This window comes from Oncorhynchus mykiss, chromosome Y (assembly GCF_013265735.2).
Source record: "Oncorhynchus mykiss isolate Arlee chromosome Y, USDA_OmykA_1.1, whole genome shotgun sequence".
NCBI lineage: Eukaryota > Metazoa > Chordata > Actinopteri > Salmoniformes > Salmonidae > Oncorhynchus > Oncorhynchus mykiss.
The window spans coordinates 11,138,217-11,159,295 of NC_048593.1; the positions used below are offsets into that span (position 1 = coordinate 11,138,217).

The following is a 21,079-nucleotide window of genomic DNA, read 5'->3' on the forward strand; positions in this document are numbered from 1 at the left end:
TTCAACATCGTTGACCATTACCTACTCATTCAAAGACCATTCTTAAATGGTCCTGGACTAGGAGTCTTGCATCTGGCAGTCTGACGGACAAATCCACAGTGGAATTATGGTCCAGGGCTTTTTAATTCATGGTTAGGACTAGGCCCCTTAGTTCCCGTGATGTGAAATCTTAACGCTACAGCATACAATGACATTCTAGATGATTCTGTGCTTCCAACTTTGTGGCAACAGTTTGGGGAAGGCCCATTCCTGTTTTAGCATGACAATGCCCCCCTGCACAAAGCGAGGTCCATACAGAAATGGTGATCGAGATCGGTGTAAAAAGAACTTGACTGGCATGTACAGAGCCCTGACCTCAACCCCATCGAACACCTTTGGGATGAATCGGAGCGCCGACTGCGAGCCGGGCCTAATTTCCCAACATCAGTGCCCGACCTCACTAATGCTCTTGTGGCTGACTGGAAGCAAGTCCCCACAGCAATGTTCCAACATCTAGTGGAAAGCCTTCCCAGAAGAACGGAGGCTATTATAGCAGCAAAGGGGGGAACAACTCCATATTAATGCCCATGATATTGGAATGAGATGTTCGACGAGCAGGCGTCCACATACTTTTAGCCATGTAGTGTATCTGCCCTGTGCTCTGACCAGACAGACAGAGTACTGCTCCGCACATTGTTGGCTTTGAGCAGCAATCCCTGACAACAAGTGCTGGACCAGCACACATCACCTCGCAGAAATCCACACACACACACGCTTGCACAAACGAACCCACGCACACGCACACACAACACGCGCTTGCACGAAGAAACAAATGCAGGCAGGCACACACCCTGCCTGACACTGTTCACACATACACACACATGCACGCGCACACACAATCATCAGTGTTTCCTTAGCGAGAGACCCGTGGCTGCTGTTGTTGCTGAGGGACGTGGCGGTCTGAGTGTTCCAAACACAGCCCTATGGTTCTGGAATGCAGGGGGGGTGAGGCAGGGGGTACACAGGAACGGTGTGGTGAATGATGGAAAGAATCCTTAATGTGCTCCCCACTTGGCCTGGTTAGGTATACTAGACAAGAATAATAGAACTGCAGGTCGTAGTCCACCAAAACCACGTCTGCCTACAGAAGCGCTCTCGATGCTAGTCCTGTTAAATACTTCTTGGTGAACTAGTTGGCACCATACTAATGCACATATATCTGCAGAAATGTTTCAGACACCAGCCCAGTTAGGCGTTTATTGAGCTACTAATCCATGTTGCGTCGGCCGCAAAAAAACAGGGCTGTCGGGGGTGTTTGGGGCTGATTGTGAGTCCATGGAGGTGAGCTCCAGAGTTGTCTGGCTGATAGGGGCGCTAGCTGGCAGCTCGGCCCCACAGCACTCCTCCTCAGTAGGTTGCAGAACCGTCGACACACTGGTCTCCGTCCGGCTGGCTCGGTACACACTCACCTGGAAACCGAGATAAAGGAGACAAAGTTTATACACACATTCATGCATATACAAAGTACACGGACTTGAAACACACACACACACACACCTGAGTTTGTAGGTAGCTGGTGGACTTGAGTTCCAGTCCCTCGTAGGAGCCTGCAGGAACACACGGACACCAACAGAACACCTGCTGAAAGCCTGCTCTGAACCTAGAGAGGGATACATATACATATAGAGACAGACAGAGGAACAAAGAGACAAATGGGAACAGCTCATAGCCACCCACAGAACAGTGTGTGGATGTCTGTGTATGTAGGTAAGCCCACCTGTCATTGAGACAGCAGTAGATGATAGGGTTGTACATGGTGGAGCTCATGGCCAACCACATGACAGCCAGGTAGACCTGCTGGATGTAGCGCCACTCGAACAGCTGCATGGGGTCAGGGTGGAACTGCTGGAGCAGGAAGTAGATGTGGTACGGCAGCCAGCACACCGCAAACGTACACACCACCACGATCATCATCTTCACTACCTGAGAGGGAGGTTAGAGAGTTGAAGGAAATTCAGGGGTTTGCCTAAGAATATTCATTTAAGAGGTTCCTTGCGGTCATCATCTTCACTACCCAGAGAGAGGGGAGGGGGATGGAGGGAGAGAGAAAACGGGAGGGAGAAATAGAGAGAGAGAAAGGGAGTGAGAAATAGAGAGAGAGAGAGAAAGGGAGTGAGAAATAGAGAGAGAGAGAAAGAAAGAAAGGGAGGGAGAAATTGAGAGAGAAAGGGAGGGAGAAGTAGAGAGAGAGAAAGGGAGGGAGAAATAGAGAGAGAGAAAGCGAGGGAGAAATAGAGAGAGAGAAAGGGAGTGGGAAATTGAGAGAGAGAGAGAGAGAGAGAGAGAGAGAGAGAGAGAGAGAGGGAGAAATAGAGAGAGAGAAAGGGAGTGGGAAATAGAGAGAGAAAGAGGGAGGGAGGGAGGGAGGGAGGGAGGGAGGGAGGGAGGGAGGGAGAAATAGAGCGGGAGAGAGAGAAAGGGAGTGGGAAATAGAGAGAGAGAGAGAGAGAGAGAGGGAGGGAGAAATAGAGAGAGAGAGAGAGAGAAAGGGAGGGAGAAATAAAGAGAGAGCGAGAAAGGGAGTGGGAAATAGAGAGAGATGAAAGCAATTTAGTAATTTGCCTAAGAATATCTACTTAATTAATAGGTTCCCCGCTGTGTCATGCTTACTTGTGTGTGTGTGTGTGTGTGTGTGTGTGTGTGTGTGTGTGTGTGTGTGTGTGTGTGTGTGTGTGTGTGTGTGTGTGTGTGTGTGTGTGGTTGATTGTGTGTGTACCTTGCGTTTGGCGATGAGCTGTTCTCGGTAGCGGTGGGTGGAGTCTCCAGGGATTGTCCCCGCCCACAGGGACAAGCCCACCACCAGGTAGGCACATCCCATAATGCACAGCGGCAGGAAATAGTAAAGCAACACAACAGACAAATAGTACCTACACACATAGAGAGTTAGTTAGACACATACACAGATCTGTCAAAGTGAGCCCTTGAGCAAGGGCACTTAATCCTAGTTTCTCCAGTGTCGCCATTAATATTGGCAGATCCCTGGCTATGACCACAATCTCCGAGGGTGTCTCAGGGAGAGTGGAATATGCAAAAACTTTTCAAATTCACACATGCGTAAAAATGCACACCTATACAAATTCAGGGACCCGCCAAATTATTACACACAAAATGAGAAAGTCGGACAGGGATGTCACTCAGATAGTAGTCTAGTGGAACACAGAGTTCTGAAGTGCTTTCTTATCTCTGCGTCCGCCTGTCCACACACACACACACACACACACACACACACACACACACACACACACACACACACACACACACATACTGTCTGCTGATTGATTATCGGTCTCGCTACAGGGAGTAGCGAGACTCACTGAAAGATGCATGAAATCAATTAACTGAGAGCAGGAGAGAAGAGGGGGAGGGAAGAGGAAGAGGAAGGAGGGAAGGTCACGAGGATTTATCATCTCCTAGCCCCTAATTTTACCATCAGACTAACTACAGGGAGTCAGCTGCTTATGGAAATGACTTCAATTCCTTCAACACCTGAGACTAATGGGGATACTAAATAACACACACACACACACACACACACACACACACACACACACACACACACACATATACTCATGAGAGAGGGAGAGGGAGAGCAGGTGGAGGGCGAGAAAAACGTTAAGAACAAGTGAGAGAGAGAGGCAGAAAAAGTGGGGACAGGGAGAGCGAAAACAGTGAAACTAGTGATGCCGGGATTCAATCCGATCGTGGGTTACAGGCATTGCGGCTTTTAAAGGCAATTTCCGATTGAGCCGATATAAGCAGCGTTTACTGGGATTTACTGGGATTAATGGGATGTCCGCGAACGCCGCAACTTTTCCTTTAGAAGTGGAAATGCCCGTAATCGGCCCGAGACAACTAGGAAAAAGCCAGGACCATGTGCATCCACATGCACGTGTGTGTGTGTGTGTTTAGGAACTATAAAATCAATAACGTCAGGTAATTAGTAGAGTAAATTCTGTAATAAAGAATTTTTTAATAGCCAAAAAGATCACTTTGTGGTTCTTGGGCAATTGATAAATAAGGTTTTTCGAGTAAAAAATGTCAAGTTAATGAATTAACATGAACTAATGATACTTGAACTGATAATGAACTGATTAACAAGAACTGGTAATACTGCCATCGTCATCGAAGCAGAGGCAATGGACATGTACATTCACTATATATACAAAAGTATGTGGACACACCTTCAAATTAGTGGATTCGGGTATTTCAGCCACACCTGTTGCTAACAGGTGTATAAAACCAAGTACGCAGCCATGCAATCTCCATAGACAAACATTAGCAGTAGAATGGCCTTACTGAAGAGCTCAGTGACTTTCAACGTCCAATACTTTCAATGTCCAACAAGTCAGTTCGTCAAATTTCTGCCCTGCTAGAGTTGCCCCGGTCAACTGTAAGTGCTGTTATTGTGAAGTGGAAACATCTAGGAGCAACTACGGCTCAGCCCCGAAGGGGTAGGCCACCCCAAGGAAAAGGGTGGCTATTTGTAGAATCTCAAATGACACATAATGACACATATGTGTCTCAAATGACACATAGAATGTCAATGACACATAAGAAGATATTTACGAAGTTCCTAAGAGAACCACAAATTCCTAAGAACATTTTGAGGAATTGCGTATACGAACTATCTTATCTTCTTATTTTTTTCCTTAAGAAACTTCTTACGTTTTTTCGTTAGTAATGTTTTGTGAATCCAGCCCCAGGTGACCCCATGAAGCTGGTTGAGAGAATGCCAAGAGTGTGCAAAGCTGTCATCAAGGCAAATGGTGGCTACTTTGAAGAATCTCAAATATGTTTTGATTTGTTTAACACTTTTTTGGTTACTCCATGATTCCATATGTGTTATTTCAAAGTTTTGATGTCTTCACTATTATTCTACAATGTAGAAAATAATAAAAAATAAAGAAAAACTTGTGACCGGTTAGTGTATATACAGTGCCTTGCGAAAGTATTCGGCCCCCTTGAACTTTGCGACCTTTTGCCACATTTCAGGCTTCAAACATAAAGATATAAAACTGTATTTTTTTGTGAAGAATCAACAACAAGTGGGACACTCATGAAGTGGAACGACATTTATTGGATATTTCAAACTTTTTTAACAAATCAAAAACTGAAAAATTGGGCGTGCAAAATTATTGGAGTAGATAGCCCGAGTGAATTTGGAGTAGATAGCCCGAGTGAATTTGGAGTAGATAGCCCGAGTGAATTTGGAGTAGATAGCCCGAGTGAATTTACAAACGCAACCATAAAGTCTCGGTGGGCTAGTGACTGAAAACAGGCATAACTGAAACAAAAGTGTCTTTTAACTCTCCGTTCAAAGGTTGTCATGGAATTTCTCATATGCACCTTCATTTGTAACAAATACATGTTTCTATTATATGCCATTTGATATTAGTGGTACGTAGTGCCCTGTGTTTTGGTTAATCGTGTCACGTGACCTGGATTTGAACCTTTATTTCAAGCTTTTTCATCAAACTGTCCCCTTTTCTTTTTGTATCAGACGGTCTGGCAACATCCTCAGACAATTGCTTACATTTTTGGTCTAATTCTCATTTGGAAAAGGCTTAAAATAAAAGGTTAAACGCCAAGTCATGTGACATGATTAAACAAAAGCGTTGGCTGCGGATCCGACTTTCTTTTTCTTCCAAACGCGGAAGGTCCCAAATCTTCTGTGCATATGGGGATCACGTTCTGCACGTGTGTTTCTTAATACCTGTACTTCACACTCACATTTTGTTGGTCTCCTTCCCTTCACATATCTCACTGTCAATCGTGAATGATAATTCTTCAAGTTTTACCGGTGAAACGGCCTTGCAGCATCAACCATTTGATCTCAATCAGTTTAACAGGGATCTGCACATAAGATCGTATTGAGTTATAGGGCTTACAGTGTTGTTTTCAATGATGTACAGTGAAATAATTTTATAGCATAGGGTGTTAACAAACTGTAGCATTGCCCACCTGTGTCTTTTTCCTCGTGGCACGCAGTTGAGTTTTGGCCATATGAGAGAAAAATGTGGTGGTGTTTTTGTCTTCCAGTAACATTATACTATGCCTCTATATTCTGTTCGGTAGAACTATCATAGTATCATAGGTAGGTACTATCATTATGTGATCGTGCAGACATTGATTCCACTTTGATCTGACTTTATTAAAAGGAGAACCATTTGCCAGAGTAGCCTGTTCTCTACGATTATAGCAGAGTGTCCAAAGTACAAAATAAAGACATGCGCAGAAGCTTCAGGAACAAATTGTCTCCAGAGCCACACGGGGTCCTAACCATTATGACATTGAAAATCATCCCCTGTCATGACAGAGGACAGAGATGTGAACATTTGTGGGAGATTTGTTTCTGCTGAATTGGAGGGTCCACTCCAGCGTGGGCTTTGATGTCATATCAAACACATAGACAGAAATAGTGTTATGTAGTTTAAAAAATCCCCTTCTACGGCTGGTTGCACTATATGATGTTAGTGATTTTCAAATAGAATTATTCAAGTATTTGAAAGAAAATAATTCCATCCTAGCCAAATATTTGGACAGTATTTCATTATATCATCAAATATGTATGCCAAAGTTAAATCTTTGCAGTTTTCTTATGAGTTACAAATTCACAACACTTCTGTCGTTCAAAGGCAACATCAGACGATTGCACCACATGACATTATAACCATTTGTCAAAACAATCAAAAGAAATGGTCATGCTTTGTGATAAATTGATGGGGTGCCAAACGAAGGAGAAATGTGCTGTAAGAAGAATTTTTGCATATCTTGTTTTTCCATATAAATATTATCCTTTGAAACAAAAAAATAATACATCATGTCAATTACGCTCTTAAATGCTGCGTCATTGACTAACAATATGAAACTGGTATCATTTATAGAGAAGAACTTACAGTATATTGTCCCGGTTTGGAACATGGCTGTCTAGGGAGCCTAGGCAGTTAATGAGGAATATTCATATCTTTAATATACTTGATTTGAATTTGCTTATTTTCTGTGTGCCAGACAAAATGCACCAGATACATAACATGGCCACACAGCATCAATAGACGACACGACACTACAAAAAAAAACCCCAGAAAAACAACAACAGCAATGCAATTAATTCAAGTCCTTAAAGTCCTACGACTTCTGCCTAACGATGGTTCTTCGTAACACAACACCCAGAAGCTGTGCATCTACTATGTGTCTGGTTCTTAATCAATCTGTTGACTAATCGAGGTTGGATAGACTCATAAATCTATTCCACTAGACTAGGACGTTACAACATTTCAGAGTGATTCCATTCCAGTATGGGCCGGAAATATTTTTTGGTATCTCAGATTGTTCTGGCAATTCTCACACAGAAACTGCATTGGAAGGATGTTTGATATGATTTTTTTTACCATAAAATCATGATGAAAGTGGCAATTTTAGGCCTTTCTTTGACCTGTGAGAATTGCCAGAACAATCTGTGATACAAAAAAAATATTTGGGGGCTATCATGGTGTGGGATCACCCTTAGCTCAAAGACAGAAAAAGGAAGTGAGTACTAAATCAGATTTTACAGACAGAAAATGATGCAGTTTATTCTCTGTCTAATGTCTAATGCTTCCAGTAAACAAACTCATTTGTGTGTGTGTGTGTGTCAGTACTCACATCTTCTTGAAGTCCATGGTTGTGTTGTTGGTGTAGTCGGGCCATTGGATGTAGCAGACAGTCCTACCAGGCAGCTGTTCTGTAGCTGAGTAGAAGTACTGGGGGAAGGCCAACAGTAGAGCTAACACCCAGATCACTCCGATCACTACACGGGTCTCTGTCGAAGACAACCTCTGCCTCAAGGGGTGGATGATAGCCATGTATCTGGAACAAACACACATACACATACACACACACACACACACACACACACACACACACACACACACACACACACACACACACACACACACATTGTGATCAGTAACACACACACATACACACACATGCAGACCCTTCCTCTGCTTCATCCTTTCCACCCCTTCTCCCTCTCCTCCCGTTCGCTCCTCTTCTCCTCCCCTCCCCTCTAGGCGCTTGATTATTGCCCCTTCCCATTCCATTCTCATTTTCTCCCTGCCTTTCTCTATCCCTACCTCCCTCTCTATCCTCCTCTCCCTCCTTCCCTCTGCCTGTTGAGGTCAAATCGATCCTCCGCAGACACACCTTTTGTAAACACCCAGCAAAACAAAGTTGGTTCTGTTAAAGTTCCCGGAGCATTTGCAAGATTGCGACAAATCAAATCAAAGTGTTTTGGTCGCGTGCACAGACTTACAGATGTTATCACGGGTGCAGCAAAATGCTTGTGTTTCTAGCTCCAACAGTGCAGTCATACCTAGCAAAAATGTTATAAAATAATATACACATAAAACAGAAAAATAAAATAAATTAATATCAGAACGTGCAGTGTCAGAGACAGGAATATAAACATACATGCACTACCGGTCAATAGTTTTAGAACACCGACTCATTCCATGGGTTTTCTTTATTTTTACTATTTTCTACATTGTAGAATAATAGTGAAGACATCAAAACTATCAAATAACACATATGGAATCATGTAGTAACTAAAAAAGTGTTAACAAATCCAAATATGCTTTGCACAATCTTGGCATTCTCTCAACCAGCATCACCTGGAATGCTTTTCCAACAGTCTTGAAGGAGTTCCCACATATGCTGAGCACTTGTTGGCTGCTTTTCCTTCACTCTGCGGTCCGACTCATCCCAAACCATCTCAATTTGGTTGAGGTTGGGGGATTGTGGAGCCCAGGTCATCTGATGAGAGCACTCAATCACTCTCCTTCTTGGTAAAATAGCCGTTACAAAGCCTGGTGGTGTTTTGGGTAATTGTCCTGTTGAAAAACAAATTATATGCCAAACCAGATGGGATGGCATATTGCTGCAGAATGCTGTGGTAGCATGCTGGTTAAGTGTGCCTTGAATTCTAATTAAATCACAGATATTGTCACCAACAAAGCACCCCCACACCATAACACCTCCTTCTCCATGCTTTACGGTGGGAAATACACATGCGGGGATCATCCATTCACCCACACCAGTACCCGCAAAAGACCAGTCTCAATGTCAATGTTGAAGAGGCGACTCCGGGATGCTGGCCTTCTTGGCAGAGTTTATCTGTCCAGTGTCTGTGTTCTTTTCTAAATGACCCCAAACTTTTGAACGGTAGGGTATATACACATATAATGTTGTGTATAGACAGCATGGACAGTATTTGAATAAAGAAGGTGTGTACAGCAGTAGTTATATAGGATGAGCCTTGACTAGAATACAGTATATACATGTACATATAAAGTGGGTAAAACAATATGTAAACATTATTAAAGTGACCAGTGTTCAATGACACTATGTACATAGGGCAGCAGTCTCTAAGGTGCAGGGTCGAGAACCGGGTGAGAGCCGGCTAGTAACAGTGAATAAGGCCTTCCTGTGACACCGGGTGCTGTAGATGTCCTGTAGGGCAGGCAGTGTGCACCCCGGTGATGCTTTGGGCTGACTGCACCACCCTCTGTGAACCACAGCCCAACTGTGGTTCTCATAACACAAGAACTGTCCAGGTGCGCTGATGATTATACAATGTTTGTATAAAATACTCGCCTGATGTTGTAGGAAAGTTCCCAGAACACATTTCGTCTGTTCTTTCAAGGTTCCCAGAATGTTGTATTACGAACAGTCTGGTGGGAACATGGTGGGGATATCACTAAACATATGTTCCCAAAACACTAAAACTGTACAGTTGTGGGGATGATTATACAAAAAAAATTTACCGTGCAAAAAAAACAGTCACGTGATGTCAAAAGAATGTTCCCAGAACACTTGTTTTTAACGTTCAGAAAAAATGTATTTCGGTTGTGGGAACATTGTGTGGATATGACAAGAGATAGTGTTTTGGGAGCCGAAAACTGTCCAGTTGTGCTGACATTCAGCCAATGTTTTCTACTCGGGTGCGCAACACATCCCGTTGTTGTCGCAAGAATGTCGACGGAACATGCTGGGTCCTGACTTCTTTAAAGGTTCCCGAGGAACATTTCATTAGGTTGTGGGAACAGTGTGGGTACATTACCAGAGCTATACGGTAGGTACCCCGAAAAGAAACACGTAAATCTGTCCGGTCGTGAGGACATTCTTACAACGTTTGCATCAGGGTGCACAAAACGTTCCCTCAACGTTCTCAGAACGTCATGCCTAGGCTTTCCAGAATGATAACGTTACATCTTGAACAGGCCACGGAGGTTTCTTTCATCAAGTCAGTCCCATGACAATGTATTCTACATTTATTGTAGAATAGCGTAGTACTTTGGAATGGTATCCCTGGAATGAAGCCACTGCACCACTGGGATTGGACTTTCGCCCAAATATAAAGCTGTTGGCACATTTACTCTGACTTCCAGGTTGTGGAAGAGAGAATAACTCTAGAAAAAGAAGTATCCTCTAGTATTATTTACTCGTCTTCTTTATATTCTGTAAAGTTGTTCTGACTTGTGTTTTTTCCCGACAAAACTTGATTTCAAAAAATCATGTTAAATTATTGCCTGGGAGATTTCGGTGCGGTGTACATACATGTGTACTAAGACATAGTGTACAGCCATAGTTTAGACCATCATTGAAGGATTTCAGTACAACAGGAAATCCACTGGAAACATTCTGATCCTGTTGGCGCAGCAGACTAAGTAGCCGGCGGCTTGAAGATGGCAGATCACAGGTTCAAATATACTTGAAATATACTTGAAATCTTTGGTAATCCCCCCAAAAAAAATGTTGAATGTTTGTGGGATGTTATCATCCTCATGTTAGCTCAAACCCTAACTGGAAGTTAAGGGGAATCTTAGGTCATGTTCTGAGAATGTTCCCGGTTTGCTGGGCACTCTGTGTGAGCATCAAATGGGGCAAAGGCTGCTCTCTCTCTCTCTCTCTCTCTCTCTCTCTCTCTCTCTCTCTCACACATACACATACACACGAGAGAGAGAGAGAGAGAGAGAGAGAGAGAGAGAGAGAGAGAGAGAGAGAGAGAGAGAGAGAGAGCGAGAGAGAGAGAGAAAGAGAAAGAGAGAGAGAGAGAGAGAGAGAGAGAGAGAGAGAGAGAGAGAGAGAGAGAGAGCTGAAAGCTGACTACTGAAAATGCTGGAATGTTCAGATTGTTCTGACATTGTGGTGACAGACTAATGAGAGGGGGATCTATGTTCTGACAGTGAACCCAGAACAAGGGATGGAGAGAAGGAGGGATGGAGAAGAAGGGAGCAGGGATGATCTGAAGGAAAAGGCTGCTCACACACACTTACGCTGTGGCGACATACTGATGACAGTATGCGAGAGAGAAACAGGGTTAGAGAATGGATCTCGAGGAAAAGGTTGCTCATACACACACATTTCAAACACATACAGTATATACACACACACAACACCCACTTGAGTTGTGACTAGACAAGACCTTTAAACAAGTCAACATTCACAAAGCCGCGGATTACCAGGACGTGTGCTCAAAGCATGCACGGATCAAGTGTCTTCACTGACATTTTCAACCTCTCCCTGACCGAGTCTGTAATACCTACATGTTTCAAGCAGACCACCATAGTCCCCGTGCCCAAGGAAGCGAAGGTAACCTGCCTAAATGATTACCACCCCGTACCACTCACATCTGTAGCAATGAAGTGCTTTGAAAGGCTGATCATGGCTCACATCAACAGCATCCTCCTAGATACCCTATCCCCAACAGATCCACAGATGACGCAATCTCAATCGCACTCTACACTGCCCTTTCCCAACTGGACAAAAGGAACACCTATGTGAGAATGCTGTTCATTGACTACAGCTCAGCGTTCAACACCATAGTGCCCACGAAGCTCATCACTAAGCTAAGGACCCTGGGACTAAACACCTCCCTCTGCAACTGGATCCTGGACTTCCTGACAGGCCGCTCCATCTGATCCTCAACACTGGGGCCCCTCAGGGGTGTGTACTTAGTCCCCTCCTGTACTCTCTGTTCACCCATGACTGCGTGGTCAAACACGACTACAACAGCATCATTAAGTTTGCTGATGACACAACAGTGGTAGGCCTGATCACTGACAAGTCAGCCTATAGGGAGGAGGTTAGAGACCTGGCAGTGTGGTGCCAGAACAATAACCTCTCCATCAGTGTGAGCAAGACAAAGGAGCTGATCATGGACTACAGGAACACGCGGGCCGAACAGGCCCCCATTAACATTGATGGGGCTGTAATGGAGCGGGTAGAGAGTTTCAAGTTCCTTGGTGTCCACATCACCAACAAACTATCATGGTCAAAACAAACCAAGACAGTCATGAAGAGGGCACGACAAAACCTTTTCCCCTTCTGGAGACTGAAAATATTTGGCATGGGTCCCCAGATCCTCAAAAAGTTCTACAGCTGCACCATCGAGAGCATCCTGACCGGTTGCATCACCGCCTGGTATGGCAACTGCTCGGCATCTGACCTTAAGGCGCTACAGAAGGTAGTGGCATCACTGGGGCCAAGCTTCCTGCCATTCTGGACCAATATAATAGGCGGTGTCAGAGGAAGACAAACTGTTTTCTCTGCTATCGCAAGGTAAGTGGTTCCGGAGCGCCAAGTCTAGGACCAAAAGGCTCCTTAACAGCTTCTACCCCCAAGCCATAAGACTGCTGAACAATTAATCAAATGGCCACCAGACTATTTACATTGACACCCCTTGCTGCTACTCGCTGTTTATTATCGATGCATAGTCACTTCACCCCTACCTACATGTACAAATGACCTCAACTAACCTGTACCCCAAAACACTGACTCGGTACCGGTACTCCCTGTATATAGCCTAAGTTATTGTTGTGTTATTGTGTTACTTTTTTTATTTTTTACTTTAGTTTATTTGGTAAATATTTGTTTAACTCTTCTTGAACTGCACTGTTGGTTAAGGACTTGTACGTTTCACTTGTTGTATTCGGCACATGTGACAAATAAAGTTTGATTTGATGTGACAAGTCAAAAGCTAATCCTGTGGTTTTATATCTCCCTCTCTAACTTTGAGCATCAGCTGTCAGAGCTGCTTACCGATCACTGTACCTGTACACAGCCAATCTGTAAATTTCACACCCAACTACCTCATCTCCATATTGTTACTTATCCTCTTGCTCTTTTGCACCCCAGTATCTCTACTTGCACATCATCATCTGCACATCTATCACTACAGTGTTAATGCTAAATTGTAATTATTTCACCACTATGGCCTATTTATTGCCTTACCTCCCTAACCTTACTACATTTGCACACACTGTACATAGATTTTTCTATTGTGTTTTTGGCTGTACGTTTGTTGATGTGTAACTTTGTGTTGTTTTTGTCGCACTGCTTTGCTTTACCTTGGCCAGGTCGCAGTTGTAAATGAGAACTTGTTCTCGACTGGCCTGCCTGGTTAATTAAAGGTTAAATATATATATATATTTGTTGTAATGAAGCCAATGCTGAAGAGTATAGAGGGGATTTATGACTCATGTTGCCTTCAGAAAGTATTCACATCCACATGTTACAGCCTGAATTTAAAATGGATTCAATGTAGATGTTTTTGTGACTGGCCTAAACACAATCCTCCATAATGTCAAAGTCAAATGATATTTTTCAAAATGTGTACAAATTAATACAAAATAGTATTCAACCCCTTTGTTACCCCTTTGTTACGGCAAGCCTAAATAAGTTCAGGGGTAAAAATGATCTGTAAGGTCCCTCAGTCGAGCAGCGAATTTCAACACAGATTCAACCGCAAGGACCAGAGAAGTTTTCCAATGTCGTCTCGCAAAGAAGGGCAACGACTGGTAGATGGGCACAACAACAAAAAAGCGGACATTGTATGTCCCTTTAAGCATGGTGAAGTTATTAATTCAACTTTGGATGCTATATCAATACCAGGGTTTGGAATCAAAATGATTTTCCAATCGTTTCATTCTGAACAGAACCCACTATTATTTTTGATCCGTTCCACTGTGCCGACCAGCAAAGGTTCTGAACCGGTTCGAACCCCAAAAAAGTACCGGTTGATATCATTCCTTTTTGTTCCTTTTTAACCTGTGAAATCAAAAGGTTTTTCCATTTAGCTCATTCATTTACATCACCAATCGGTGCGGATAGAGCAGGCAAGTTAGTTGTTCAGAGAAAGAGAGAGGGAGAGAGGGTTGAGGAGCAGGCTTGAAGCAGTAGGCATCTTGTTATGATATGCATTATCTGAATTGGCTCCAAAGAATTATACCTACGATGAAGGAACTTATACCTTCTATGAAGGAACTTTGAATGTCCTTTGAGCTTGCAAGCTCACAAGCTTTCTAGCTAATTACCTTTTTATAGTTAATAAATCCAACGTGAAACGTGATAACTAGGCCTATAGTGTCCTTAGGTAGCATGTAAAAAAGTTAATCCATTCTTCTCTAGCTAATTAAAAATCTCTCTCCTATCTTTTCATGCTTCAAACGTCAGTACAGTCGCCTACGATAACGTCAGTACAGCAGCCTTCGAAAAGGGGTGGGGCAAGTAGCCTAAACAGGCACACACACTGACAAATATTTTCAGCTGGCTGGCAGATGCTGTAATGCATTTCTGAGGGACATAGTGAGGGCTTTGCATGTTCACTTTGTTACGTTTTTTGTGGGACTAGCATATAACTAGTATATAATGGTATTAACCATTTTCCATGCTTTTAAAATAACGGTTCTGTTCCAGAACAGTGTGGACCACTTTCGTTCCTGGTTCCGTTTCTGTTTTACGTGTTATTTCTTACATTAGTACCCCAGGTCATCTTAGGTTTCGTTACATACAGTCGAGAAGAACTACTGAATATAAGAGCAGCGTCAACTCACCATCAGTACGACCAAGAATATGACTTTCACGAAGCGGATCCTGTGTTCTGCCTTTCACTCAGGACAACGGAATGGATCCCAGCCGGCGACCAAAAAAACTACTTCGTAAAAGAGGGAAACGTAGCGGTCTTCTGGTCAGACTCCGGAGACGGGCACATCGTGCACCACTCCCCAGTATACTTCTCGCCAATGTCCAGTCTCTTGACAACAAGGTTGATGAAATCCGAGCAAGGGTAGCATTCCAGAGGGACATCAGAGACTGTAACGTTCTTTGCTTCACGGAAACATGGCTCACTGGAGAGACGCTATCGGAGTCAGTGCAGCCAGCTGGTTTCTCCACGCTTCGCGCAGACAGAAACAAACATCTTTCTGGTAAGAAGAGGGGCGGGGGCGTATGCCTTATGGCTAACGAGACGTGGTGTGGTCACAAAAGCATACAGGAACTCAAGTCCTTCTGTTCACCTGATTTAGAATTCCTCACAATCAAATGTCGACCGCATTATCTACCAAGGGAATTCTCTTCGATTATAATCACAGCCGTATATATTCCCCCCCAAGCAGACACATCGATGGCTCTGAACAAACTTTATTTGACTCTTTGCAAACTGGAATCCATACATCCTGAGGCTGCATTCATTGTAGCTGGGGATTTTAACAAGGCTAATCTGAAAACAAGACTCCCTAAATTGTATCAGCATATCGACTGCGCAACCAGGGCTGGCAAAACCTTGGATCACTGCTATTCTATTCATATAAGGCCCTGCCCCGCCCTCCTTTTGGAAAAGCTGACCACGACTCCATTTTGTTGATCCCTACCTACAGACAGAAACTAAAACAAGAAGCTCGCACGCTGAGGTCTGTTCAACGCTGGTTGGACCAATCTGATTCCACACTCCAAGACTGCTTCCATCACGTGGACTGGGATATGTTTTGTATTGCGTCAGACGACAACATTGACGAATACGCTGATTCGGTGTGCGAGTTCATTAGAACGTGCGTTGAAGATGTCGTTCCCATAGCAACGATTAAAATATTCCCTAACCAGAAACCGTGGATTGATGGCAGCATTCGCGTGAAATTGAAAGCGCGAACCACTGCTTTTAATCAGGGCAAGGAGACCGGAAACATGACCGAATACAAACAGTGCAGCTATTCCCTCCGCAAGGCAATCAAACAAGCTAAGCGTCAGTATAGAGACAAAGTAGAATCTCAATTCAACGGCTCAGACACAAGAGGTATGTGGCAGGGTCTACAGTCAATCACGGATTACAAAAAGAAAACCAGCCCCGTCACGGACCAGGATGTCTTGCTCCCAGGCAGACTAAATAACTTTTTTGCCCGCTTTGAGGACAATACAGTGCCACTGATACGGCCTGCAACCAAAACATGCTGCCTCTCCTTCACTGCAGCCGAGGTGAGTAAAACATTTAAACGTGTTAACCCTCGCAAGGCTGCAGGCCCAGACGGCATCCCCAGCCGCGCCCTCAGAGCATGCGCAGACCAGCTGGCTGGTGTGTTTACGGACATATTCAATCAATCCCTATCCCTGTCTGCTGTTCCCACATGCTTCAAGAGGGCCACCATTGTTCCTGTTCCCAAGAAAGCTAAGGTAACTGAGCTAAACGACTACCGCCCCGTAGCACTCACTTCCGTCATCATGAAGTGCTTTGAGAGACTAGTCAAGGACCATATCACCTCCACCCTACCTGACACCCTAGACCCACTCCAATTTGCTTACCGCCCAAATAGGTCCACAGACGATGCAATCTCAACCACACTGCACACTGCCCTAACCCATCTGGACAAGAGGAATACCTATGTGAGAATGCTGTTCATCGACTACAGCTCGGCATTTAACACCATAGTACCCTCCAAGCTCGTCATCAAGCTCGAGACCCTGGGTCTCGACCCCGCCCTGTGCAACTGGGTACTGGACTTCCTGACGGGCCGCCCCCAGGTGGTGAGGGTAGGCAACAACATCTCCACCGCGCTGATCCTCAACACTGGGGCCCCACAAGGGTGCGTTCTGAGCCCTCTCCTGTACTCCCTGTTCACCCACGACTGCGTGGCCACGCACGCCTCCAACTCAATCATCAAGTTTGCGGACGACACAACAGTGGTAGGCTTGATTACCAACAACGACGAGACGGCCTACAGGGAGGAGGTGAGGGCCCACGGAGTGTGGTGTCAGGAAAATAACCTCACACTCAACGTCAACAAAACTAAGGAGATGATTGTGGACTTCAGGAAACAGCAGAGGGAACACCCCCCTATCCACATCAATGGAACAGTAGTGGAGAGGGTAGCAAGTTTTAAGTTCCTCGGCATACACATCACAGACAAACTGAATTGGTCCACCCACACAGACAGCATCGTGAAGAATGCGCAGCAGCGCCTCTTCAACCTCAGGAGGCTGAAGAAATTTGGCTTGTCACCAAAAGCACTCACAAACTTCTACAGATGCACAATCGAGAGCATCCTGGCGGGCTGTATCACCACCTGGTACTCCGCCCAGAACCGTAAGGCTCTCCAGAGGGTAGTGAGGTCTGCACAACGCATCACCGGGGGCAAACTACCTGCCCTCCAGGACACCTACACCACCCGATGTTACAGGAAGGCCATAAAGATCATCAAGGACAACAACCACCCGAGCCACTGCCTGTTCACCCCGCTATCATCCAGAAGGCGAGGTCAGTACAGGTGCATCAAAGCTGGGACCGAGAGACTGAAAAACAGCTTCTATCTCAAGGCCATCAGACTGTTAAACAGCCACCACTAACATTGAGTGGCTGCTGCCAACACACTGACTCAACTCCAGCCACTTTAATAATGGGAATTGATGGGAAATTATGTAAAATATAGCACTAGCCACTTTAAACAATGCTACCTAATATGTTTACATACCCTACATTATTCATCTCATATGTATATGTATATACTGTACTCTATATAATCTACTGCATCTTTATGTAATACATGTATCACTAGCCACTTCAACTATGCCACTTTGTTTACATGCTCATCTCATATGTATATACTGCACTCGATACCATCTACTGTATCTTGCCTATGCCGCTCTGTAGCATCACTCATTCATATATCTTTATGTACATATTCTTTATCCCTTTACACTTGTGTGTATAAGACAGTAGTTTTGGAATTGTTAGTTAGATTACTTGTTGGTTATTACTGCATTGTCGGAACTAGAAGCACAAGCATTTCGCTACACTCGCATTAACATCTGCTAACCATGTGTATGTGACAAATAAAATTTGATTTGATTCGATTTGATTTGCCTGAGAGGAAGGAAACGGCTCAGGGATTTCACCATGAGGCCAATGGTGACTTTAAAACAGTTACAGAGTTGAATGGCTGTAATAGGAGAAAACTGCCATTGTAGTTACCCCACAATAATAACCTAAATGACAGAGGGAAAAGAAGGAAGCCTGTACAAAAAATATTCCACAACATGCATCCTGTTTGCAACAAGGCACTAAACTTGCAGGCCTGGGAAACTCCAATCCTCGGGGGCCTGATTGGTGTCACACTTTTGCCTCAGCCCCAGCTGACACACCTGACCCCAATAATCAACTAATCATGATCTTCAGTTAAAAATGTAATTAGTTTAAATCAGGTGTGTTTGGTAGGGATGGGAGAAAAGTGTGATTGTCCAGACCTGTAAGTAATACTGCAATGTGGCAAAACAATTTACATGTGTCCTGAATACAAAGTGTTATGTTTGGGGTAGATTCAGTAAAATATATTACTGAGAAAGGAGATACCTAGTCAGTTGCACAAATGAATGCATTCAACCAAAATGTGTCTTCCGCATTTAACCCAACCCCTCTGAATCAGACAGGTGCAGGGGGCTGCCTTAATCAACATCATCAATACACAGTTCTGGTTGGGGGTTAACTGCTTTGCTCAAGAGCAGAATGGAAGATTTTTCCACCTTGCCAGCTCTGGGATTCAAACCAGCAACCTTTCGGTTAATGGCCCAATGTGCTTAACCGCTAGGCTACACACTGAGAATCACTTTCCATATTTTCAAGCATAGTGATGGCTGCATCATGTTATGGGTATGCTTGTAATCGTTAAGCACTGGAGAGTTTTTCAGGATAAAACATTTACGGAATGGAGCTACGCACAGGCAAAATCCTAGAGGAAAACCTGGTTCAGTCTGCTTTCCACCAGACACTGGGAGATGAATTCACCTTTCAGCAGGACAATAACCTAAAACACAAGGTAAAATTTACACTGGAGTTGCTTACCAGTGAAAGTTCTTGAGTGGCTGAGTTACAGTGTTTACTTAAATCTACTTGAAAATATATGGCAAGAGCTGGAAATGGGGGTCTAGCAAATATCAACAATCAATTTGACAGTGCTTGACAGTTTTTTTTGTTGAATAATGAGCCAATTCTGCACAATCCAGGTATGGAAAGCTCTTGGAGATTTACCCAGAAAGACTCACAGCTGTAATCGCTGCCAAAGTTGCTTCTACAAAGTAATGACTCAGGGGTGTGAATACTTATGTAAATTATGCAAAATGTGTAATAAGTGAAGGGGTATGAATCCTTTCTGAAGGCACCGTACATGTTGTGTACTCTTTACTGTAGCTGGCTGTGGCGTGGTCATACACGCACACACACACACACACACACACACACACACACACAAAAGCATGCACACGCATGCACACACACAGTATATAGGGTTTCTCACCTGTTCCGAGCTATAGCAGTCGTGCGGTCATGGAGTACAATCCAGTGACAACAAACACAAACACTGCTCACCTGTCCAGTGCTATGGCGGTCATGGAGTATATGCTGGCGAAGACAGCTGCGATGGGGAAGAAGTTATGGAAGCGACAGTAGCCCAGACCAAAGTACCACTCGTTATGGACACTGTAGGCAAAGTTTATCACTGTGTTGAAGGCAGACATGGACGCCTCTGCAAAGGCTAGGTTCACCTGAGAGGAGAAGAAGAGAGGGATCAGACAGACAGATAGAGGGAGAGAGGGAAACAGACAGACAGAGAGAGAGAGAGACACACACACACAGACAAACACACACACATTCATTTAAAATACAAATATATATAATTAAAATAAATTAAATAAAAGCCATCTCCTTCTTTAGATTTTAAGATGCGTTTGTTTACCAGGAAGTAGTTGGTCACGGTCCTCATGCGTTTGTGCGCGAGGATGATCCAGATGACCACCAGGTTACCGATCATGGAGACGCACACCATGCTGCAGTAGGCGACTGCCCAAAGAGCGATCTGCCACACCGGCTGCACGAACTGGTTATAGTCTTCTGTGTCGTTCAAATCGGAGCCGTTAGTGGCGTTAACGGAAGGGTAGTAATCCGTCATGTTCAACAGCAAGTCCATTTTCGGATCTCAGAGCTTTGATGTTGAAAGAGTAAGAATCCAGATATTATATGCTAAAATAATAAATATTATATTTAATAATATGTTTAGATATTTCCAGTTGCCTAATTTAGTGTGATAAAAAAATATATTTTTGATTGTTTCACAACAACAAAAGTATTCTTTACGGCTCTGAAAAAAAAATTGCCGAGGGTTATAACACCCAAAATATTTTGACTGTGACCGAAAAAAAAGACAAAAGAAAGTGATTGGAATGTTGATCGTAGCAGTCATGCAGTTACTTTCTTCTATTGCCTGGGTCACTGGTCAAGTGTACGCACTTCTCTCTCCCAAATCCACACGAAATTCTCGGAATCAGAGTTACCGGTGAAATGGTCTTGGCTCTCTGTTATTCGTGTTAAGTTTGACGTCAACGGTAGGCCTAAACCTTGTGTCAGTGTTTTCTCTCCGCGCGCGGGCTGGGATGGACTCAGACTATGTGCTCTCGTGAGTCCATCACAATGCCAAGCATTTGAAGGCGCATGCCATGCCCATGCAGCACACACACACACACACACACACTTAAGCCACATAGCACGCGCGTAAAAGCCCCCCCACACACATTCGGCAAAGGCTTATGTTTAAGGTGAAGTGCATGTATTATAATAGTTTATGTACTGTATTTATGTATGTATTCAGGTGTTGATTGAAATCTCTCTCCCTCTGGAAGTAATGTTTTCTGCATCTATATAAAATATGGTCATCTGAGTGGGTCTGCCATCATGTCAGGCTCATAG

The 21,079-nt window shown here is 44.0% G+C and overlaps 1 protein-coding gene across 1 annotated transcript; it reads right to left on the reverse strand.

The window, feature by feature from the left end:
• Positions 1 to 1,205: 1,205 nt before the first annotated feature.
• LOC110509316 (substance-P receptor-like) lies at positions 1,206 to 20,786 on the reverse strand. Its single transcript, XM_036968104.1, has 7 exons — positions 20,073 to 20,786; positions 19,706 to 19,881; positions 7,681 to 7,884; positions 2,756 to 2,906; positions 1,757 to 1,962; positions 1,537 to 1,639; positions 1,206 to 1,448 (listed from the first exon to the last, which is right to left on the reverse strand). Exons 1-7 carry the CDS (start codon positions 20,301 to 20,303, stop codon positions 1,236 to 1,238), a joined length of 1,284 nt encoding a protein of 427 aa, XP_036823999.1. The 5' UTR covers positions 20,304 to 20,786; the 3' UTR covers positions 1,206 to 1,235.
• Between the last annotated feature and the right edge of the window lie 293 nt (positions 20,787 to 21,079).

What these genes read in the sequence shown, in the direction of transcription:
- LOC110509316 (XM_036968104.1), bottom strand. Translation starts at nt 20,303, where the DNA reads ATGGACTTGCTGTTGAACATGACGGATTACTACCCTTCCGTTAACGCC. An exon ending in ACCATGGACTTCAAGAAGAT is followed by an intron (nt 2,907 to 7,680) that starts GTGAGTACTGAC and finishes CTATGTGTGTAG; the next exon opens with GTACTATTTGTCTGTTGTGT. An exon ending in AGCTCATCGCCAAACGCAAG is followed by an intron (nt 1,963 to 2,755) that starts GTACACACACAA and finishes CCTCCCTCTCAG; the next exon opens with GTAGTGAAGATGATGATCGT.